General features: G+C 25.4%; 5 protein-coding genes across 5 annotated transcripts; 2 read left to right on the top strand and 3 right to left on the bottom strand.

Moving 5' to 3' along the window:
• Positions 1 to 979: 979 nt before the first annotated feature.
• On the top strand, positions 980 to 5512 carry PmUG01_07018700 (conserved Plasmodium protein, unknown function; the record flags this gene model as incomplete). Its single annotated transcript, XM_029003917.1, has 1 exon — positions 980 to 5512. The coding sequence occupies one exon, from the start codon at positions 980 to 982 to the stop codon at positions 5510 to 5512; it is 4533 nt and encodes a 1510-aa protein (XP_028860658.1).
• A 392-nt stretch (positions 5513 to 5904) lies between these two features.
• PmUG01_07018600 (conserved Plasmodium protein, unknown function) lies at positions 5905 to 6334 on the bottom strand (the record flags this gene model as incomplete). The annotated part of the gene is made up of 2 exons (XM_029003916.1): positions 5905 to 6010; positions 6198 to 6334. 2 exons carry the CDS (start codon positions 6332 to 6334, stop codon positions 5905 to 5907), a joined length of 243 nt encoding a protein of 80 aa, XP_028860657.1.
• Positions 6335 to 7641: 1307 nt separating this feature from the next.
• Positions 7642 to 8523, bottom strand: PmUG01_07018500 (tubulin-specific chaperone, putative; the record flags this gene model as incomplete). Its single annotated transcript, XM_029003915.1, has 1 exon — positions 7642 to 8523. One exon carries the CDS (start codon positions 8521 to 8523, stop codon positions 7642 to 7644), a length of 882 nt encoding a protein of 293 aa, XP_028860656.1.
• Positions 8524 to 10311: 1788 nt separating this feature from the next.
• PmUG01_07018400 (conserved Plasmodium protein, unknown function) lies at positions 10312 to 10659 on the bottom strand (the record flags this gene model as incomplete). Its single annotated transcript, XM_029003914.1, has 1 exon — positions 10312 to 10659. One exon carries the CDS (start codon positions 10657 to 10659, stop codon positions 10312 to 10314), a length of 348 nt encoding a protein of 115 aa, XP_028860655.1.
• A 2470-nt stretch (positions 10660 to 13129) lies between these two features.
• Positions 13130 to 14332, top strand: LRR9 (leucine-rich repeat protein; the record flags this gene model as incomplete). Its single annotated transcript, XM_029003913.1, has 1 exon — positions 13130 to 14332. One exon carries the CDS (start codon positions 13130 to 13132, stop codon positions 14330 to 14332), a length of 1203 nt encoding a protein of 400 aa, XP_028860654.1.
• Positions 14333 to 19127: the final 4795 nt, after the last annotated feature.

The raw sequence follows: 19127 nt of genomic DNA, 5'->3' as shown, positions 1-19127 counted from the left end.
AAGAAATAATGCGTTGTTATTGCCTCCTTCATATATGCGAGTATTTATGCATAAATTCGTTCATTAAATATTTTGTTCGGTAACAAGTTTTTACGCTTTTGAAAAAAAGCAAAGCACATAAATGTTTCTTATTTCTTTTTTCGTTTTTGCTCTTTTTTTTTTGCTCTTTCTTTTTGCTATTTTTATATTTTGCTCTTTTTTTTTTTTGCTCTTTTATTTTTTGCTCTTTTATTTTGCTCTTTTTTTTGCTCTTTTTTTTTGCTTTTTTTTTTTGCTCTTTCTTTTTTCTTTTTTCTTATATATAATATACGAAAATGTGCATCAAAATGGATACAAATATCCCCCAAATTTTTGTTTCACTACTCAAATAAAACTATCTATATAACTATTAAAATTATTTGTATAATTAATTTTTATAAATGTTCATGTTAAAGGTATCAAGTTCAGCGTGCAGCTGCTTCTACAGAAATGGGGATCTTCCTTTACCAAAAATTCAAAGTAAAAAAATAATGTAAAATAAAAGTAGAAATAAAAGTAAATCACGCTGGTAAGATAGTAATGATAATACTTGAAATGGTGAGGAATAAACCTTCTTTTTCTTCTTTTTCTTCTTTTTCTCCTTTTTCATCTTTTTTTTTTTTTTTTTTTTCCAATCTGCTTTCTAATTCTTGGTATGATTCACTTCCCTGATTAGTTTATTCTTTGAAGAAGCCGACAATTTTTAAAAATCGATTACGTATCCGTAGCTCTATATGTATTTGTTCGTGCGCGTATGTTTATATATATATATGTGTACGCTTCCCTCGATCTTGAAAATATCCCGTTCCTTTGGTATAACCGCCCATGTATGCTGCACTGAATGGCGACTAGATACTCACATGAGTAAATTTCAAAAAAAAAAAAAAAAAGAGAGAAAGCGGAAGCGGAAGAGTTAAACGTGAACAGTGGAAAAATAAACAATAAAGGAGCAAAGCGCATAATGCATACTGCACAGAGCGAACTGCATACTTATAGCAATTTTAGTAGGAGCAACAACATGGGCATACGCTTAGAAGAAATGATAAAGGATAAGGCCCACCATGATATAGAAAATTTGTTGAATAATTTTTTCGTAGCTCATATTCCTGTGAGCTTTGAAATAGTAAGACTAAAAAGAAAAAAAAGATATAAGGAAGCATTAAGACAGCTGCAGAGGAACAAGTACATATTAATTAATGAATGTTTCTTTGTTTTATCTAATCTTATTTCTGCTATATTGAAGGGAATTTTAAAAATTGAAAATGTAAAAAAAGTAAGGAGGTACTACTTTATATATGTGTGGTTCATACCCTTTTTCATAAGTAGACGAAATGAAAGAGTGATAAAGGAATTAGAGAAAGAGAACATTTGCTCTAAAACGAATGATAATAGCCACACTGAAGCAAATGAGAAAGATAGAGAAGTTGCTCCGTATAGAAGGAAAAGAAACACCCCCTTTTATGGAGTATACTTGAGCGAATGGATTATAGCAGGACTTAACAAAATTATGCATTCAATGATTTTAGAGGATGATCATATATCTATTGAAAATTGGGCTTTTATTCTTGACTTGATGAAGTTCATATACGTAGATAAAAACATTTTAAGGAAATATTTTCTAAAAAACAGCTCATTGAGCGATACGTATGAGGACAATGACTCTTCAAAAGAGCGGAGTGATAAAGGGGTAAGTAGTGATAAAGGGGTAAGTAGTGATAAAGGGGTAAGTAGTGATAAAGGGGTAAGTAGTGATAAAGGGATAAGTAGTGATAAAGGGATAAGTAGTGATAAAGGGATAAGTAGTGATAAAGGGATAAGTAGTGATAGAGGGATAAGTAGTGATAGAGGGGTATGTGATAAAAAGCTAAAACATGATGAGAAGGATAGTAAGAATGCTATTGTAGTACATGACAATTTTCACAAAACAATGGAAAAATATTATGAAGATGTTAGTAAAGTAACGAAAGCTTATTTTGTTTTCCCGCATTTACTATTTAAGTGCATAACGAAAGGATTAAAAAAAGACGACGAAAAAAGAAAATTACAAATTTATAATTACATAATACCACATGAATTAAATGACAAGAATTTTTACAAAAACGCCGTTGAGGAGTGCATCTTTAGTTGGTTAAATATAAAAGAAGGTCGAGTAAATTATGAAAAAATTGTTTATTTTACGAAAAAAATTATAAATATAGACCTACGGGATTATTTTTGCCAAACATTGCTCTATGTACTTTTGACGAGTGAAAATCATGTGGAGTGTTCGAAGAAGGAGAAGTTAGATAGCAAAATGAGGCAATTAATAACATTGAATAATAGGGTCACATCGGACTACGACATCACATCGAACGAAGCTCATACCACTTGCTTGAACGAAAATTTCTTTAACAAGGAAAAAGCAAAAACAGATGCACTGTGCAACATAAATTACGTTATTGAAAACATATTTTATTATCTGCACTTGTATTGTAGTGAGACACATGAAGGAAAAACACTTCTATCATGTTTAATGAAAAATATATGTCCTTTTATAAAATTTTTTGAAGAAAAGGAGAAGATATCCTTATGCCTATATAATGAACATGTTAATTATATGTTAATTGTTCTTATTAATATTAATTTTTTATATGGATGGAATTTTTTTTTTTTGGAAAAATTTTTTAATGTGTTTTCAAAGAGCTGTTTACCACTCTCTTTTGCCATTTCTCTAGTTGAGGTAGTGAGCCAATTGTTTAGTCGAAAATCGTTTCACTCTATTTTGTTTAAAAATTTTAAATGGAAAAAGAAGAAAATAATTGATTCTATTGAAGTGATGAATGAAAAAAGAAGCTACGCAGAGGCACTTGAGGATATGGAGAGGAGTGAAGGGGTAGTAGGTGAAAGTGAAAAAGCTGCAAACACGCTAGACGAATGCGGAATAGAAGTAGTGGCCATAAATTTTTTACGAGAAATGCTTTTTCATACATTAGATCAATTCACAAATGATATACAAGAAAATGAAAAACAAATCTTTATTTCTATTATATTGAGTAAACTATTGTACATATTTAGTGTACACATTAGAAAAATAAATAAAAAGATAGCACAAAACTTGTACATATTTGACATTTTGTCAGAGAGGGAATTATATATATATAAAATGAATAGGTATAATGTAAAGATATTCGAGAGCGTTACATATATTATACACTGTTTGTTTAACTGTAATGATGAGCTGTCTTTATACTGTGGACAAGTTATAGCTCACTATTTTAAGCATTACGTTGACAATCAGTCACTTAAAAAAGAAGAAGAAAAAATTAGTTTTGAAGGAAAAAAAAAAGTTAAAAATAAAATTAACACATCTGACCGTTCTGAAAACAGTACTGATGATGAAAAGTACCTATTCCCAAATTTGGAACAGCCAATACAATGCTTACCCAAGAAAATTAGACACTTTAAGGTTATTAAACAGAATCATTTTTCATATTTACAAGATTTACTTCGAATGAACAATGTAATGAGGAGATGTAAAATTAAGGGAAATTATTTTAAAAAAAGTATAAATATTTTGCCAATGGTTGTTGGTCCAGGGAACTCGTACAGGAATGAATTAGTAGAAAAGAACCATATTTTGAGCGAATATTTTACGACAATGTATAAAAGGGGAGAGGGGACAGACGATGAGGAACTAGAGGAAAATGAATTATCACCTTGTCGGTCTGAAGATCAGACGAAAGAGAGCATTGGGGAAGCAAATGGAGGTGATAATGGATCAAATGGAAGCGATGAGGAAGCAAAAGCAAGCTACGATAGAACACGAAATAAGGGCCCGGGTAGCACATCTCTGAAAAAATACCGCACAAAAGAAAAAAGGAAAAGAAATGAAAACGATATGATGATAAAGAATGCAAAATATGTTATAGACAATGAACTATACGATTTGGAAGAAAAAGAATTTTTAGTTCAATTAGAACAAGAAAATGAATTTTATTTAAATATAGAAAGTAACAGGTACATGTATGTAGACCCGTCAGAAGATTTATTTGAATGCTTAGAGAGACTAAAAAATAGAGCTAGTTATATTGAAAGAAACATAGATGAAAAGAATTATGACATTTTAAAATTAAATGAAAAGAAAGAAAGCTATGAAGAAGAAAATTTTCGAATATGTCAAGTGGTAGTATTATTACCAAGGTTAATTAAGCAAGGAGATATATTATCGTACATTGGTGTAGAATTATTTGAAATTCTTTTATCATTAAATAATAATAGTTGTATGATAAATAAAGACAAAATTTCTTTTATAGCAATCAAATTATTTGATATGGTTTTATTAAGTATTAATATACCAGTACAGATAAGCAATTTTGTTTTTAAAAATATTTACTCAAATATGTATTCCAGCGACCAAAAAATGCTTATGTTATTGGCGCTTCAGCTATCCGCCCTTTTCCTATCAAACAGTTTCAGAATGCACTCGATATTTGAATGTGTGCAAAATTTTGCTAGAAATTTGGGGACATCTACTAGCATGATGAAAAATAGAAAGATCCTGCAACACCAAGTACAAGTAGACGCAGAGGATCAAGTGAAGGAAAGGGACAAATCAAAAGAAGACGCAAATGATCAATACAATGACAAATCGAATGGTGAAGGGGAATACAATTTTTTGAATTTCTCAGAAAACTGTTACAACTTATTTGATGATTTTACAAAAAAAATAAATAATTACGCAAGTAATGATGATGGTGATACGACCATATCACTCCGTGGTCTTTATGAGGATAATAATAAAAGGGAAGAAAATGCATGTCAAGAAATGAAACAAAACTGTTCAACTACAAATTTTTCGGATGACGAAGGAGGTAATTCATGTTATTATACTAAACATGAGAATAGCTCCTTTTCATCGGAAAAACAGTATGAAGTTGAGAAAATAAAGAAAAATTATAAAATGGTAAAAAAAGGTATTACTAATACGAAAAACTTGCAGTCTAGGAATTACAATTATACTAATAAAAAGAAAGCACAAATTTTCTTAAATTTGTGCAGTAACTTCTTTAGTGATGTATACGCAAAATTGTTCTGTCTTACCATAAAAAAGGAAATGACAAATATAGATTATGATGAATACAGATTAAGAAAATACTATTCAAATGACTCCTCGTTAACTTTATTTTTAATTTCATCCTACACTTTGTTTTTCAATTGTTCATGTAATTCGTATTTACAAGTAGACGATATCTTGAATGATGGGTTTTCCATAGGAAACTTTTTCATTAGAAATAAAAATTTTCTTGTACGAAGAGCTAGTTTCAAATTAGTATTTCATATGATTCATTTAATTTTAAAAAAAAAAAAGTTCTATATTTTGAAAAATGAAAATTACATGAATGTAATAAATTATTTATCAAACAATGTAGAAATGGAACATGATGCTCTGTCCTTGCGGTACATAAACCACGTGCTGGGTGTTCATGAAACGCTGATGGTAGGAACGGAGTACTAAAATATACACCAAAAAAATGAAGAAGTACACAAAGGTGGAAGAGCTACCATTTAACATAAAATAAAAAAAAAAAAATTATATTTTTAAATAACTGCACTCTAGTATTTGATTTTTCAATTTGGTTTGTTTGGTTTTTTGCTTTCTTATTTTTTACTTTTTTTGTATATATTTTTGTTTCTTTTGTTATATATTATTTTATGCCATTTTACAAAAATTTTTTTCTGTCCAACTTTTTATTTGTAACATTAACTGTTCAGATAAATCCTCTTAAATGTTCACCTTAACGAATATACATTCCACAACTTCAAGTTCTGTCATTTTCCCTCCCTCGCATATACACATACATATGCACATATATATGTATATGCAAATCTCTTGCTTCAATTTTAAACTCACTTAACGTTAATATTTCTCTTTTTTAAGATGAAAGAACATAACAGTTCTAGTTCATCAAGATTCATAATTTTCAGGTATGCATCGTCAAACAGTTTTAAGAATCTACATAATAAAAATTTTGAACGGTTAAGGAAAATTTTTATGTAAAACTTGTAAGAGTAAAATGGCGTTAACGCAATTGAAAGAATATACATTTAATATGAATAGGTGTTATATACCCGCACACGTGTTCATGCAGTCATTCATGTTTTAACATACATAAATATATGTATACATACACATGGCAAACCTTTCCGCGTCCTGCTTGTCTGAAACATTTTCCATTACACAACTTCTTAAAAGTTCAGGAAATTTCTTTTCACTATTCTTATAATCTTTCATTTCTTGAACAAGTATGTTTTTCTTTTGTTCATTTTCATCACTCATTTTTTTGAAAAAAAAAATTAAAATAAAATATAATTAATATATAACAATACTTTTATTTTTATTAAAAAATATATGGCTTTTTCTCTTAAGACTGTCAATAGGTTAAAAACAAATATTACATACAAAATGGGAAACAAGCCAAAAATAATCATTAATTAAGAAGAAAATTTTAAATAAATATTCACATATTATTTTTCCAATTCCATTTCGCAAATAAATGCTTTTAGGAACTTCAAAAAAAAATTAACATATAACTATATGTTATGAGTATACATATAATTATGCTTGTACATTTAATTATGCGTATACATATAATTATGCTTGTACATTTAATTATGCGTATACATATAATTTTGCGTATACATATAATTATGCTTGTACATTTAATTATGCTTGTACATTTAATTATGCTTGTACATTTAATTATGCTTGTACATTTAATTATGCTTATACATATAATTATGCTTATATATATAATTATGCTTATATTTATGCGTATGGATATATTTTTATGCTTAATTAATTCTTCTATTTTTTTGTTATATATTTTTTTTTTTTTTTATCGTCCCAATTTGTTTTAACCTTGAAAGGATAAAGCTTGTACTAACAATTCGTTGTATATATATTATAGAACTAATTGTTTAAATTCATTTTTATGCTTAATTTGTTTTTACTTAAATTTAGCCAAAAAAAAAAAAAAAAAAAGAAAAGATAAGAAAAGAAAAGAATATATATTATTATACCAAATGAGAAAATGATGAAATAAAATACAAAATCAAAATTTCAGTAAAGCAAAAAATTTAAAAAAAACTGTGATGGAAAAATATACTGCCCTTTAAGTGACTATACCTCACTTTTAATTTTTTTGGGTATGAAAAATGGAAAAAAAAAATTACTGCCAAATTTTAGAACAACGAGAATCGATACGCAAATATATGTATATAAATAAATAAATATATATATATATATATATATATATATATATATGTGAATATTTGAGGTAATACATTTTCTTCATTTTTGGTATACAAAAGAACGAAATAGGGGGTAAGTTCGAAAAAGTAACAAGAACTATTATAAATATTTGTAAGAATAATAATTAACCGTATGTTGATTGTTACCTATAGTTTGTAATTCAAAATTTTCTCTTATACTGAATTAAATTATTTAATAAAATTGTATAAAATATATGAGCGTATGACAGTTTGTGTTGTATAAATATGACACTAGTTGTACAGGTCATGAAATATGTGAACAATGTATGTATATATGTATTTATGCTTTTATGTGTTTCCTTCCATGTTTGCTCAGAACTCCTCCAAGTTCATAATGTCGAATGGAGGAAAGTTACCCATTTCAATTGAGTTGATATGCCCTATATAACCATATTTATCTCCTTTACATTCAAATAAGAATTGGTTCTTATACATGCCGTCTGAGTTACCTAAGGGTTCATCTAAATCAATTCCAACATATAATTCATTATTATTTTTTAAATTTCCAATATATTTTAGTACCCCCCTTCGATCTCCCATTTTAATTCTACACCGTGTATCGACTTTATATACTTCTTTATCATAAGTATTGTTATAAGTACCTTGTGCATTCGTATTTAGTGCATTCGTATTTAGTACATCCGTATTTAGTACATTCGTATTTAGTACATTCGTATTTAGTACATTCGTATTTAGTACATTCGTATTTAGTACATTCGTATTTAGTACATTCGTATTTAGTACATCCGTATGTTCTTTTTTGGTTATATTTCCCTTTTTTGTGTCCTTCAACTTTTTTAGGAACGTTCTGAAGGTATCTTGTCTTTTATTATAATTTTCTTCATTTATTTCATATTTCAAGTGCTTTAACTTTTCTAATTTTTCCGCATCATCTATATTATATATAATATCATTAGCAGAAGAGTTATTCATCTCTTGTATATAAATGGTATAGTTATCTCGAACATTATAATCATTTAGACATAATTGGTCATTATTTAAAAACACTTGTGTATTTTCAATATTTAATTCGTCATATGCATACAAGTTCATATTATCATGAGGGGTACCTGTATGTGTATATATTTTCCTTTTTATATTTTCTATTTTTTCAAATTTATTAAGTTTTATTTCCTTCCATTTTTTGTTCCTATACAAATTGTGTGTTAAATCAACCTTTATAAAGTCGCTCATTTTTTTTGGGCAAGCAATACTCTTTTGTGAAGACTTATTTGTGTTTATATGTATCTGTACATAAATGTTACATAGCATATATATGCATGTAACCAGAGCTTGTGAAATTCTACCCGCGCCTGCCTTTGTAAGATTATGTATATGCTGGAAATTGCTTAAATTTACTGGTATCCGATGTATGCTCAGATACGCACGCGTAAATACATACATACGTAAATATACATGCATATACATACATGCGCATACATACACGCGTATACATACATGAGTATACATACATGAGTATACATACATGAGTATACATACATGAGTATACATACATGCGTATATATATATATACGTATGTGCGGGGAAGGTTTTTGCTTATTATAAACATGCCAACTCACGTGCGTGCGGCATGAACTACCAATTTCGTATGATAATTTTTTCTGTTTACAATACGACAAAAGGTGTATATTTTAATTTGAAATGTTAATAAGAAAGTGCTATTAATTTTTAATAAATCATATATTACTATTTTACAAAAATGAATATATGCGCGTTTACTAAGCTTATTCTTTTGAAATATTAATTATCGTCTATGTTACTGTATGATGTGCATATAGATATGTATTTCTGTAAAGATAATATGAAATTTTCATATTTGTGCTGTTTTTTGTTGGTTAAACGGGTTTTTATTTTGACCATATTTTGACCCTAATTTAACCTTATTTTTAGTCCTAATTATACAATTTTATTTCTCTACTTTATGAAATTTTTTTCCTTTTTTTGAGGAAAAAAAAAGGCTACGTTTAACAAGTAAAGAGCAATGTGCATTAACTGTATGAAGTGTTAAACGAAAGTGCATATTATTCTTTTCAGTATTTGTTAATATTAAAACTATTATAGTTTAATAATCCTTATTGTCATCAAATTGAACACAATAGACGAAGGTATAAATTTGTTTCACGTTGTAATGTAGTTATGTTCCTTCTCTGCATATTTTGCTACGCACACTGGTAAATATTTCGATACGCATTCCGGCATCTATGTCACTTCTTATGTCACTTCTTATGTCACTGCTTATTTGACTGCTTATTTGACTGCTTATTTGACTGCTTATTTGACTGCTTATTTGACTGCTTATTTGACTGCTTATTAAACGGCCTATTTTATGTCCTATTTTACTGCCTATTTTATGTCCTATTTCATGGCCTATTTTATGGCCTATTTCATGGCCTATTTTATGGCCTATTTTATGGCCTATTTTATGGCCTTTTTTATGTCCTATTTTATGGCCTATTTTATGGCCTATTTTACTGCCTATTTGGATGCGTAATGTTTGCGTAGAATGCACTATGCTGTTATGAATGTTAAGGCATCTTAGTAATGGTACAATTTTCTACTTCTAATCAATATAACTTCTTCCTGTTTTATTATCCTATTTGTCTGAATAAATTTCTGTCTTCTCTTTATATTAAACTTTGTACAAATTAAAAAAAAAAAAAAAAAATCATAGAAAAGATGTGACATTCAATGAGCATATTGTTAGTTATATAACTACTCTGATCAAGTATTTTCGTTGCTTTTGTAAAAAATAAGCAAATACATAACCACAATGGTAGTGCAGTAACCACATACGTAGCGAAATAACCAAACAAATAAATTAAAAATGTATTGTTAATCCAGCTAAGACTTACGAGGAAATAATATAACTCAATTTCAACTGTGCTGGTAAAAAAAAAAAAAAAAAAAAAAAAAAAAAATAAAGATCATTACGATTAGTAAGCATTCCCTAAAACAGACTTGTTAGGACGCAGTTAATTTATCTCTTACTCTTTGAGTAATAAATTTTTTAAATGATAAGGGACAAAATGTATTAAAAATCTGTTCAATGTTATCAAAAGTTTTGTTATCGTCTTTTTTTAATTCATTGTTCAGTACCTCAAAATAACCACAATGAAATTTAATAATAAGTTTTAAAATTTTATTTTCTCTTAAACTTCTTGATCTTTCTTCGGTTTCATCATTTATAACTATATTTAAGCAAAATGTATTTTCATTTATATAGGAGAATTTATCATAAAAATTTTCGTACTCTTTTTCGATAATTTTTATTTCATTATTATTCATTTTTACAACTTTGTTATATGTCATATGAAAATAATCTGATGAATAATTAGTAAGAGGGGGAAGGTTTTTCTTAAAAAAAAAAAAAAAAAAAAAAAAACAAATCATTTAAAATATGTCATGTATAAAACCTTCACACCTTTTGAGCATTTCCGTTCACTGAGTTCAGACTGATTATATTTATCGCAATAATTTGTGATACTGTCGCAATTTTTTTATTTCTTAGTGCAGAATATAAAGTGTGTGCGTGTGCATCTCTTCTTTTTGTTCAGCAGTAAATCTTAACTGCTACTTTGAAAAGTGTCAAATAATTGAAAGGAAAAAAATAAAATAAAATTAAAAAAAAGAATAAATAAATAAAATAAGAATAAGGAAAACCATGTACGTAAAGAAGTCTTTTTTTATTCCTTTCCTTAATGTATTACCCTTTACCGATCTACATTTTCCTATCTCGTGAACATGCGCTGGGTTTTGTAAGAATATACGATATCTATATACACTATGTACACATGCTTACAAATGAATGTGCGAAATTAGCATTTAAATTGAATGTGCTGAATTGTTAATGATGTTCATTAGCGTTATTAGTGCAAAATAATCTATTTGTTATCAGGATGCCTTTTTTTTTTTTTTTTTCCATTTTTTCTATTATTACATTATTACGTTATTACTTAAAACATGAACATGAAGTCAAATTTCAAGATGCCGCTTTTTATACAAAAAAGGGGAAAAGGAAAAAGAAAGTAATCCATCTCATCTGTTGAAGGACGTTTAAGGGCTTTGAAATACGTTGATGGTACTATATAAACACTAGATGACAAGAATTACAAAAATATAGAAGAGATTCTCTTATAAGACGAGTAAATTCTCCTCCATATAATATTTATAAAGCACTTATTATTAAAAAATATCTACATTGAAAAAGGACCTCCCATAAATAAAAAATTAAATAGAATGTAACTGAATAGAACTGAACAAAACTTAAAAATACAAAATAGTACATGTGCAAATGGAAGAAATGAAGAAAAATTGTTCACCTTAACATTCCTGAAGATATAAATATTTTAAAATGCTTGATTTTTTCTTTCTGAACATCGAGAGTAAAGCTACAAATGAAGATATGAAGGAACATTATAAAACGAAAAATCTCTGAACAATTCCATTACACACTTTTTAATGAAAATAAAATAGCTATAAACAAAGTTGATTGGTATTGTTAAGAAGCTTACGAAGTACGTAAAAACATTTCTTCTTCAAGATATATAAATATATATATATTTATATATACATATATGATGTTCATGGGGGGAAAAAAAAAAGAATATTTCTCATTTTTTCTTCTTTTTTTTTCTCCTTATTTGGTATTTTCTCGTTTCTCCATCCACCGTAAAACCAAAGATATGATGTTTTTGCAAAAAAAAAGAGTTGAACGAAAAGTTTATACTAACAATGAAGGGGGATGGTAAAAAATAAATTTACCTTAGCATAAAAAAAAGTATTAATTTTTTTTTATTATTTAAAAAATAAAATAAATATAATGAAAAGGAAAAAAATATATTACATAAATGTAAACTATAAAAAATGAGAGAAGCCAAACTACAATGGCAATTTTATGTATATCCCTTTATGTGTGATGTAATGAAAATATAAAGGGTAATAATAATTTTAATGTTTAGCCGTTATTAACACAGCAAATATATTAATTCTATGAGCATACGCAAGTATATATGTATGTATATATATATATATATATCTATTTTTACGTCTCACAACATATGTAAGCCCATATGTGTAAAAGTTTATAGCAAAAAAACTATAGAAAAGTAGTAAACGGAATTTTTAATCTTTCCTTCTAATTATTGAAAAGTGACATGTACTATTATTATACCTTAAATAAATTTTAGCAAACCAAGTTATATACGAAGAAAATGTATCTATAAGCGGGAAAAAAAAAGGTAGGTATAGGTAATAGTTATTTATAAGCCTTTTTATGAGAATTTATTTTTTAGCACTATTTTTTTTTTTTTTTTATCTTCTCTATCTGATTTATCTTTTTTTTTTTTTTGTATCTTTCCTCTCTCTATACCATTTTTTTTTTTTTTTCTTGCTAATTCCTATGTATACTATTATATATAATGTAATAATTCTTAATTCTAGCAAAAATGTAGAAAATTTTTGAGTTTTTTTTCTTTTTTTTTTTTGTGGTATATGGTTATATATACGAGGGATACAACTCACACCTTGCATTTTAAGGTAATTCGATGTAATCATTTATTGAATTGAGTATAAGTACACATAAGAGCATGCATATGTAAATATATGCATATATGTATGTGAGCATGTGTGTATGCTCGTACATGTATATATATATATATATATATATATATATATATATTTGTATATGTATATAAAAGCACGAATGAGAGCCCCTATTCATTGCAACTTCTAAGCATATCTGCCTTCTTAGTCATTTTTTTTCTATCCCCCCTTTAGGAGCATGACATGTTCAAATGTTCAAGGAAAAGGGGCAGAAAGCTTGGAGGAGAAAGAAGGAAATGAAGATGCAGAAAACAAAGTAGAAGAGGATGAATCCATGAATGTTCTTAATGATAGAAGAGTTTTCACTTATATAGAACGAACGAACGAGTTTGATGAAAACTACATTAATATAATATTAAATTTTAAAAAGCTCAATATAAAGAGTGAACAAATTTTTGATGATATAGTAAGTGCAAATAAAATTAGTATCATAGATGACATAAAAAAAGCTCAAAAGGAGTTGGAAAGGATAAGTAGAGGAAAGTCAAATTATCATTTATATAAAAAAGAGCTGACGACTCAAAATAATATTGAAAATTTAAAATATGATAATTCAAAACATTTAAGTGTCATTTGGGAATTGGATTTATCATTTAATTATTTTACTGAAATTTCGATTGATGACATTTTATCCATTCTTTTTAAAAACGATATAATTAAGGAAAAAGGTATTCTACATTTAAATAATTTAAGGGCATTAAATTTGAGGAAAAATTACCTGAACAAGGTACCTTATGTGTGTAAATACACGTTAACGCAATTGCGCATTTTATGCTTGTCGCATAATGAACTAGGAGGACTGGGGAATATATGTCAAGGGAATATTGCTAAAGAAGAAGGCGCAGAAGGGGAAGGAGTACAGGAGAACGAAGCAGAGGTGGAAAATATGCCGGTTGATGAAGGTATACTAAATGAAAATTTTCCAAATTTAGAGCATGTTTATTTTCAAAATAATAAAATTGAATCATTTATTTTTTTAAAATGCTTGTTAAATAAGCATAAAAAAATTACACACATAAATATTAGCTTCAATAAAATAAGCTCATTTAAATCTTTTCCATATTTAAAAAATTTAAAATATTTTGACTTGTCATTTAATACAGAACTGTTATTATATAACGATAATGAGGAAGATGAAAGGAGAAAAAGAGAAGAAATAACCATGGAAATGGAACAGCAAAACATTTTTAACAACAAATATTTTTCCTTGCCCTTAAATTATGATAAGCAAGATTTTTTAATTTATAATTTTTTAATGTTACTCAAACATTCTTTTCCAAATTTACAAAAAATTAATATAAAACACACGCCAACGTATAGCTTAATCAAGCATAAAATAAATAGAGAAAATAAAAATGAGTTCATTTACTACCCCTTCTGAGAAAAATTTTTAAAGTATGCACACGTATATGTGCGGGTGTGGATATGGGTATTGGCTTATATTGGTAAATATAAATATATAAACAACTGCTAAAAACTGGTAACAGTGTCTCGTCACTTTGTACTTTTTTTTTTTTTTTTTTTTTTTTAACCTTCCAACAAAACAAATATGCGTACAAAGAGGTACATAATTTTCTCAATATATTTATTTCGGTAGTTTCCAATCATTTTGTTTTGTTTTATTTGTTTCACTCTGTTCTGTTTTTCATTTTTTTCTTTTCTTGCAAAATGAATTAATTCAAGAATTTTTTAGATCATGATATAGGAGCATTTTGTGCAGAAGGTTTCTTTTGTGAAAAATAAAAAAAATAAGATAGCTCCATTTTAACTGCATTTGGCTGGTTTGTAATTTTTTCTTTAAGCAAATGCAATAAAGAACATTATATGAAATTGTTCATTTAAATAAATGTATAAATTTATGTACATATGTGTACATATGCTTATATTTTGTGTGTACGAACGTATATAAATGCGCAATAATCTATCAACGCGTATGTAATAAATAAATCGTTGTATACGCATAATTCGTCATCTTGTTTTGCTTCTTACAATTTTGGGGGAAAGGTTGTAATAGTAAAAATATATTACATAAAAAAAGATGCATACACACTGCTTAATCGTATGTACACACATATATATATATATATATATACATATGTAATGTACTACTTGCATGGTATTGTAATATATTATAAATTTTAAAAAAGTACACACCTATACTGTTCTCTATCACTATACATAATATAATATATACAGATATAAATAGCAATAATTGTGATACAATATGCTATTAAAATTATAGGAAAATATATATTTAAATTTTTTTTTTTTTTAAATATTACTTTATATATATAGTTTATACATCTCAAAAATGAGAAAAAAAATAAACAGGTAAAATAAATTTTAAAAATTCTGAACATTTTAAAAATTATAAAATATGATATAAAAAAAAAAATATATAATATATATATATATATGGGGTATCAGTATTATATTATATTATATATATAAACCTAGAAATGACATGAAACGCAATGAAAATGAAAAATAAGTAATGGTTAAAATAAGTTGCATGCAAGTGAGATTATAGGGTCTCTTCATTACTCTTATAAATACAAATAAGAAAAATAGTTGATTCGTTATTATATTACACTTTATTATTACACTGCATTCGTTTATAAGCATTTTATTAGCTATCATATATATACGTATAAATATATATTATGTATACTACAATAAACTAAAATACTGAATTACAATTAAAGTGATATATAATTACAATATATTAACAACCTAAAAATACAATTATACCGAAAATTATATATATGCATATATATATATATATATATATATGTGTATGGATGAACTTACATGACCACAATATTGTGTTAATAATGATAAACATGTATTTTTATTTTAAATTTTCATAATTTTTAAAAAGTATAAATAAAAAAATAAATCGTAGCCCCATAACACATTGTATTATTTACATTATTTTGTATTACAAAAATTGAAAATAGTTCTCTCTCTCTATATATATAAATATATAAATATTTTATACATAAATGCAAGAGAAAAACAAGGAAAAAGGTTTTTTGAGGGGTATATATAATGTAATGATAGCATTATAAAAATTGCAATTGTGGAGCATTTTACGTGGTCATTTGCTCGTTAGCACATTTATTTTTTTATTTAATTTTTTTCTTTTGTGGTTTATTTTTTACATATCTTATAAAAATTATATGCTCATGCACTTTTATTAAACTCCATTCACGTATGTATGTATGTATGTATATATATATATATAATACATATATGAACAATGTATTTTGATTTCGAGGTGCTCCTGTATAATACATGGTTCCTTTATAAGTGCATATATACAACGTAGTATAAATATATATATATATATACATATATTGTATAAGCATTTATGTATGTATTAACTTTTTATAGCATTAAATATATGTACATTAACATGTAGCAGGCACTAAAATAGTTATTAAAATATCATGTGAATAAAAGAAAAATCGATTTATCAATGAACACTATGTTAAAATTATGTAGGATAGATGATGCTTTTTTTTGTGTTCACATAAAAAATTTTAATGGAACTATTTATTAAAAACTTGCATTTAACTACAAAAAACACAGGAAAAAATATTTGTGCATATATTATAAATAAAAAATAGTAATGTATTATTATTACATTAATGTTTTGTGAAATTTTTTTTAAATATAGTAATAATTAAATAACAAAATAGCAATAAAATCGTACCAAACACAAAATTAAAGAAAAAAAAAAAAAAAGGTTACATAAAAAAAAAAAAAAAACTCGCTATTTAATGGAATATATTTTATTATATATATATATATTTTTTTAATTGTAGCTTTTTTTTTTAATCTTTAAAAAGTAGTTTATATATAAATAAATGTATTTTTATTGTTTTACATAACTTATTTTAAATAGTAAAGAATAAAAACATATGTATTTTTTTTTATGAACTTTATGAACCTTTTATATAATTATATATAATACATATGTAAAATATATATATAAATATTATATGTATATTATATATATATATATATATATTATATATAAATATGTAATAAATTTTCCATATATATTTTTATAATTTTATAGTATTTTATATAAACATTTTGTATATGTTTTTACGTTCCTTTATTCAAAATTTCAGTTGTTTCCCATATTAAAAGCATATACATGCTCACATATCACCAATTACGTCTTTAATAATTTTTAATAGTTAATTTTTTGTGTCGAAATATTTTAACTAGCAGTCTTAGCTAATGTAACGTATGTAAGTATGTGTATATATATGTATATATATTCATTTATATATATATGTGTATATATCATAAGAAGGGAAAAGGGATATATCTGAATAACTCATATATTTTTATATATATACATATATGAAATTTTACATTGACGTATTCATACATTTATAGAAGATATACGTATGCTAATACATAGGAAGTAAGAACATTTCCATTTCATTGATGAGAACTTACTATTATCCTTCTTTACATTAACTCATTTATGTATATATGCACGTATGTATGTATGTATGTATGTATGTACCTGTGTATGTATATATATTTATGTGTGTATATAATTATAAATGTACCTGTACAAGAAGCAAGAAGCAAATTGTGTGGTAACAGTATATTTTTTTAGAAACATTTATAATTGCGTGTTTATGTTTTAATAGAGATTGTACGTTTTTACAACTGTACGTGTATTTATGTGTACATATACTTCTTTTCCTTTTTACTTATCTGGTTAACGTTGTTTTACCGTTTAATTTTTATCAATTAAATTTTATAAATATATTTTTAGGTTTATATTATGCATACAAATTGTTTTAATTTTTTTTTCCTTTTTTTTTTTTTTTTTTTTCATGTGTCAAAATTATTACACTTGTATATTATATATTTATAAATTTATTTACGTATTTGTACCAACCATTTTATTATATATTACAAGAACATATATTATAAATATATAAGTGTATATATAACTTTTTTTTTAATTTTCTAACCATATATTAAATATGTATGAGTACATGTTAACCTTTTTTTTTTTTTTTTTTTTTAAAAAGTCATAGCACACCTACTTATAATGTGTATGTTTAAATATATGTATATATATATATATATATATATATATATATAAATGTTAGTGTGAATACATGAACATGGTTAATCATTTTATATAAATATTTAATTTTTTTTAAATTGTAATGAAATTATTAAATTTTTTTTTTTTTTTTTTTTACATATTACGCTTTTATGCTTATTAAAGTATAATAAGTAGTAATAATTTTATTTTTAATGCAGAGTTGTGTGTATATCAGATTTGTAACGTTTATTTTAAGTTTCCCCGTGTAATATTTTTGTATTAATAGATTAATTTTATATTTGGAGCTCAAGTTGTCTAAAATATCAAATATTTCACATACGTGCATATACACACAATACAACGCACCAGTTAATACATGTATAGATATAAAAAAGAATAAATAGTATTATAATTTATATATTATTACTAAATATATTTATTTAGGAACATTATTTAAGTAATTTTTTTTTTTTTTTTTAAAGCATAATAATATAATTAATTTAAAAATATTTTTTCAGGTTCATGCGATTATTGTAAATTATTATTATTAATAATAGTAATTAAAATTGCACTTTTTTTTTCTTCTTTTTTTTTTTTTTTTATTATAATAATAATTATATAGAATATTTCAAACGTTTTCATATGCTCACCTGCATAACCAACCACATAATGTGCTTATGTGTAAATATATATACATATGTATGTGTAAAATTTTATACATTTATATGTTTACGTAAATCTGCTGAAGATATATCATCCATTTTATTTTAAATACGCACACTTATTTTATTTGTAACATCATAATCGTTTTCTATTAATATTTAATAGTTGTAGGACTTAATGTTTTTCTTTTTATTTTTTTAGATTTTATTATTTTTTTTTAGATTTTATAGTTATTTTGTTTTAGACTTATTAATTATTATGTTTTATTGGAACATTATTAATTTTTTTTTTTAATTATTTGTTAATTCTTTTAATTATTTTATTATATATAGGTGTAATAAAATTTTAAACTATATGAATACAGTGCTTATGACCTGTTAATATATTATTCTTATGTACAGATAAACAGATTAATACATTTTTT

The sequence above is a fragment of the Plasmodium malariae genome, assembly GCF_900090045.1.
Source record: "Plasmodium malariae genome assembly, chromosome: 7".
Lineage (NCBI taxonomy): Eukaryota > Apicomplexa > Aconoidasida > Haemosporida > Plasmodiidae > Plasmodium > Plasmodium malariae.
Note: the sequence above shows the minus strand (reverse complement) of the source record. Positions and strands in the feature narration are given on the sequence as shown.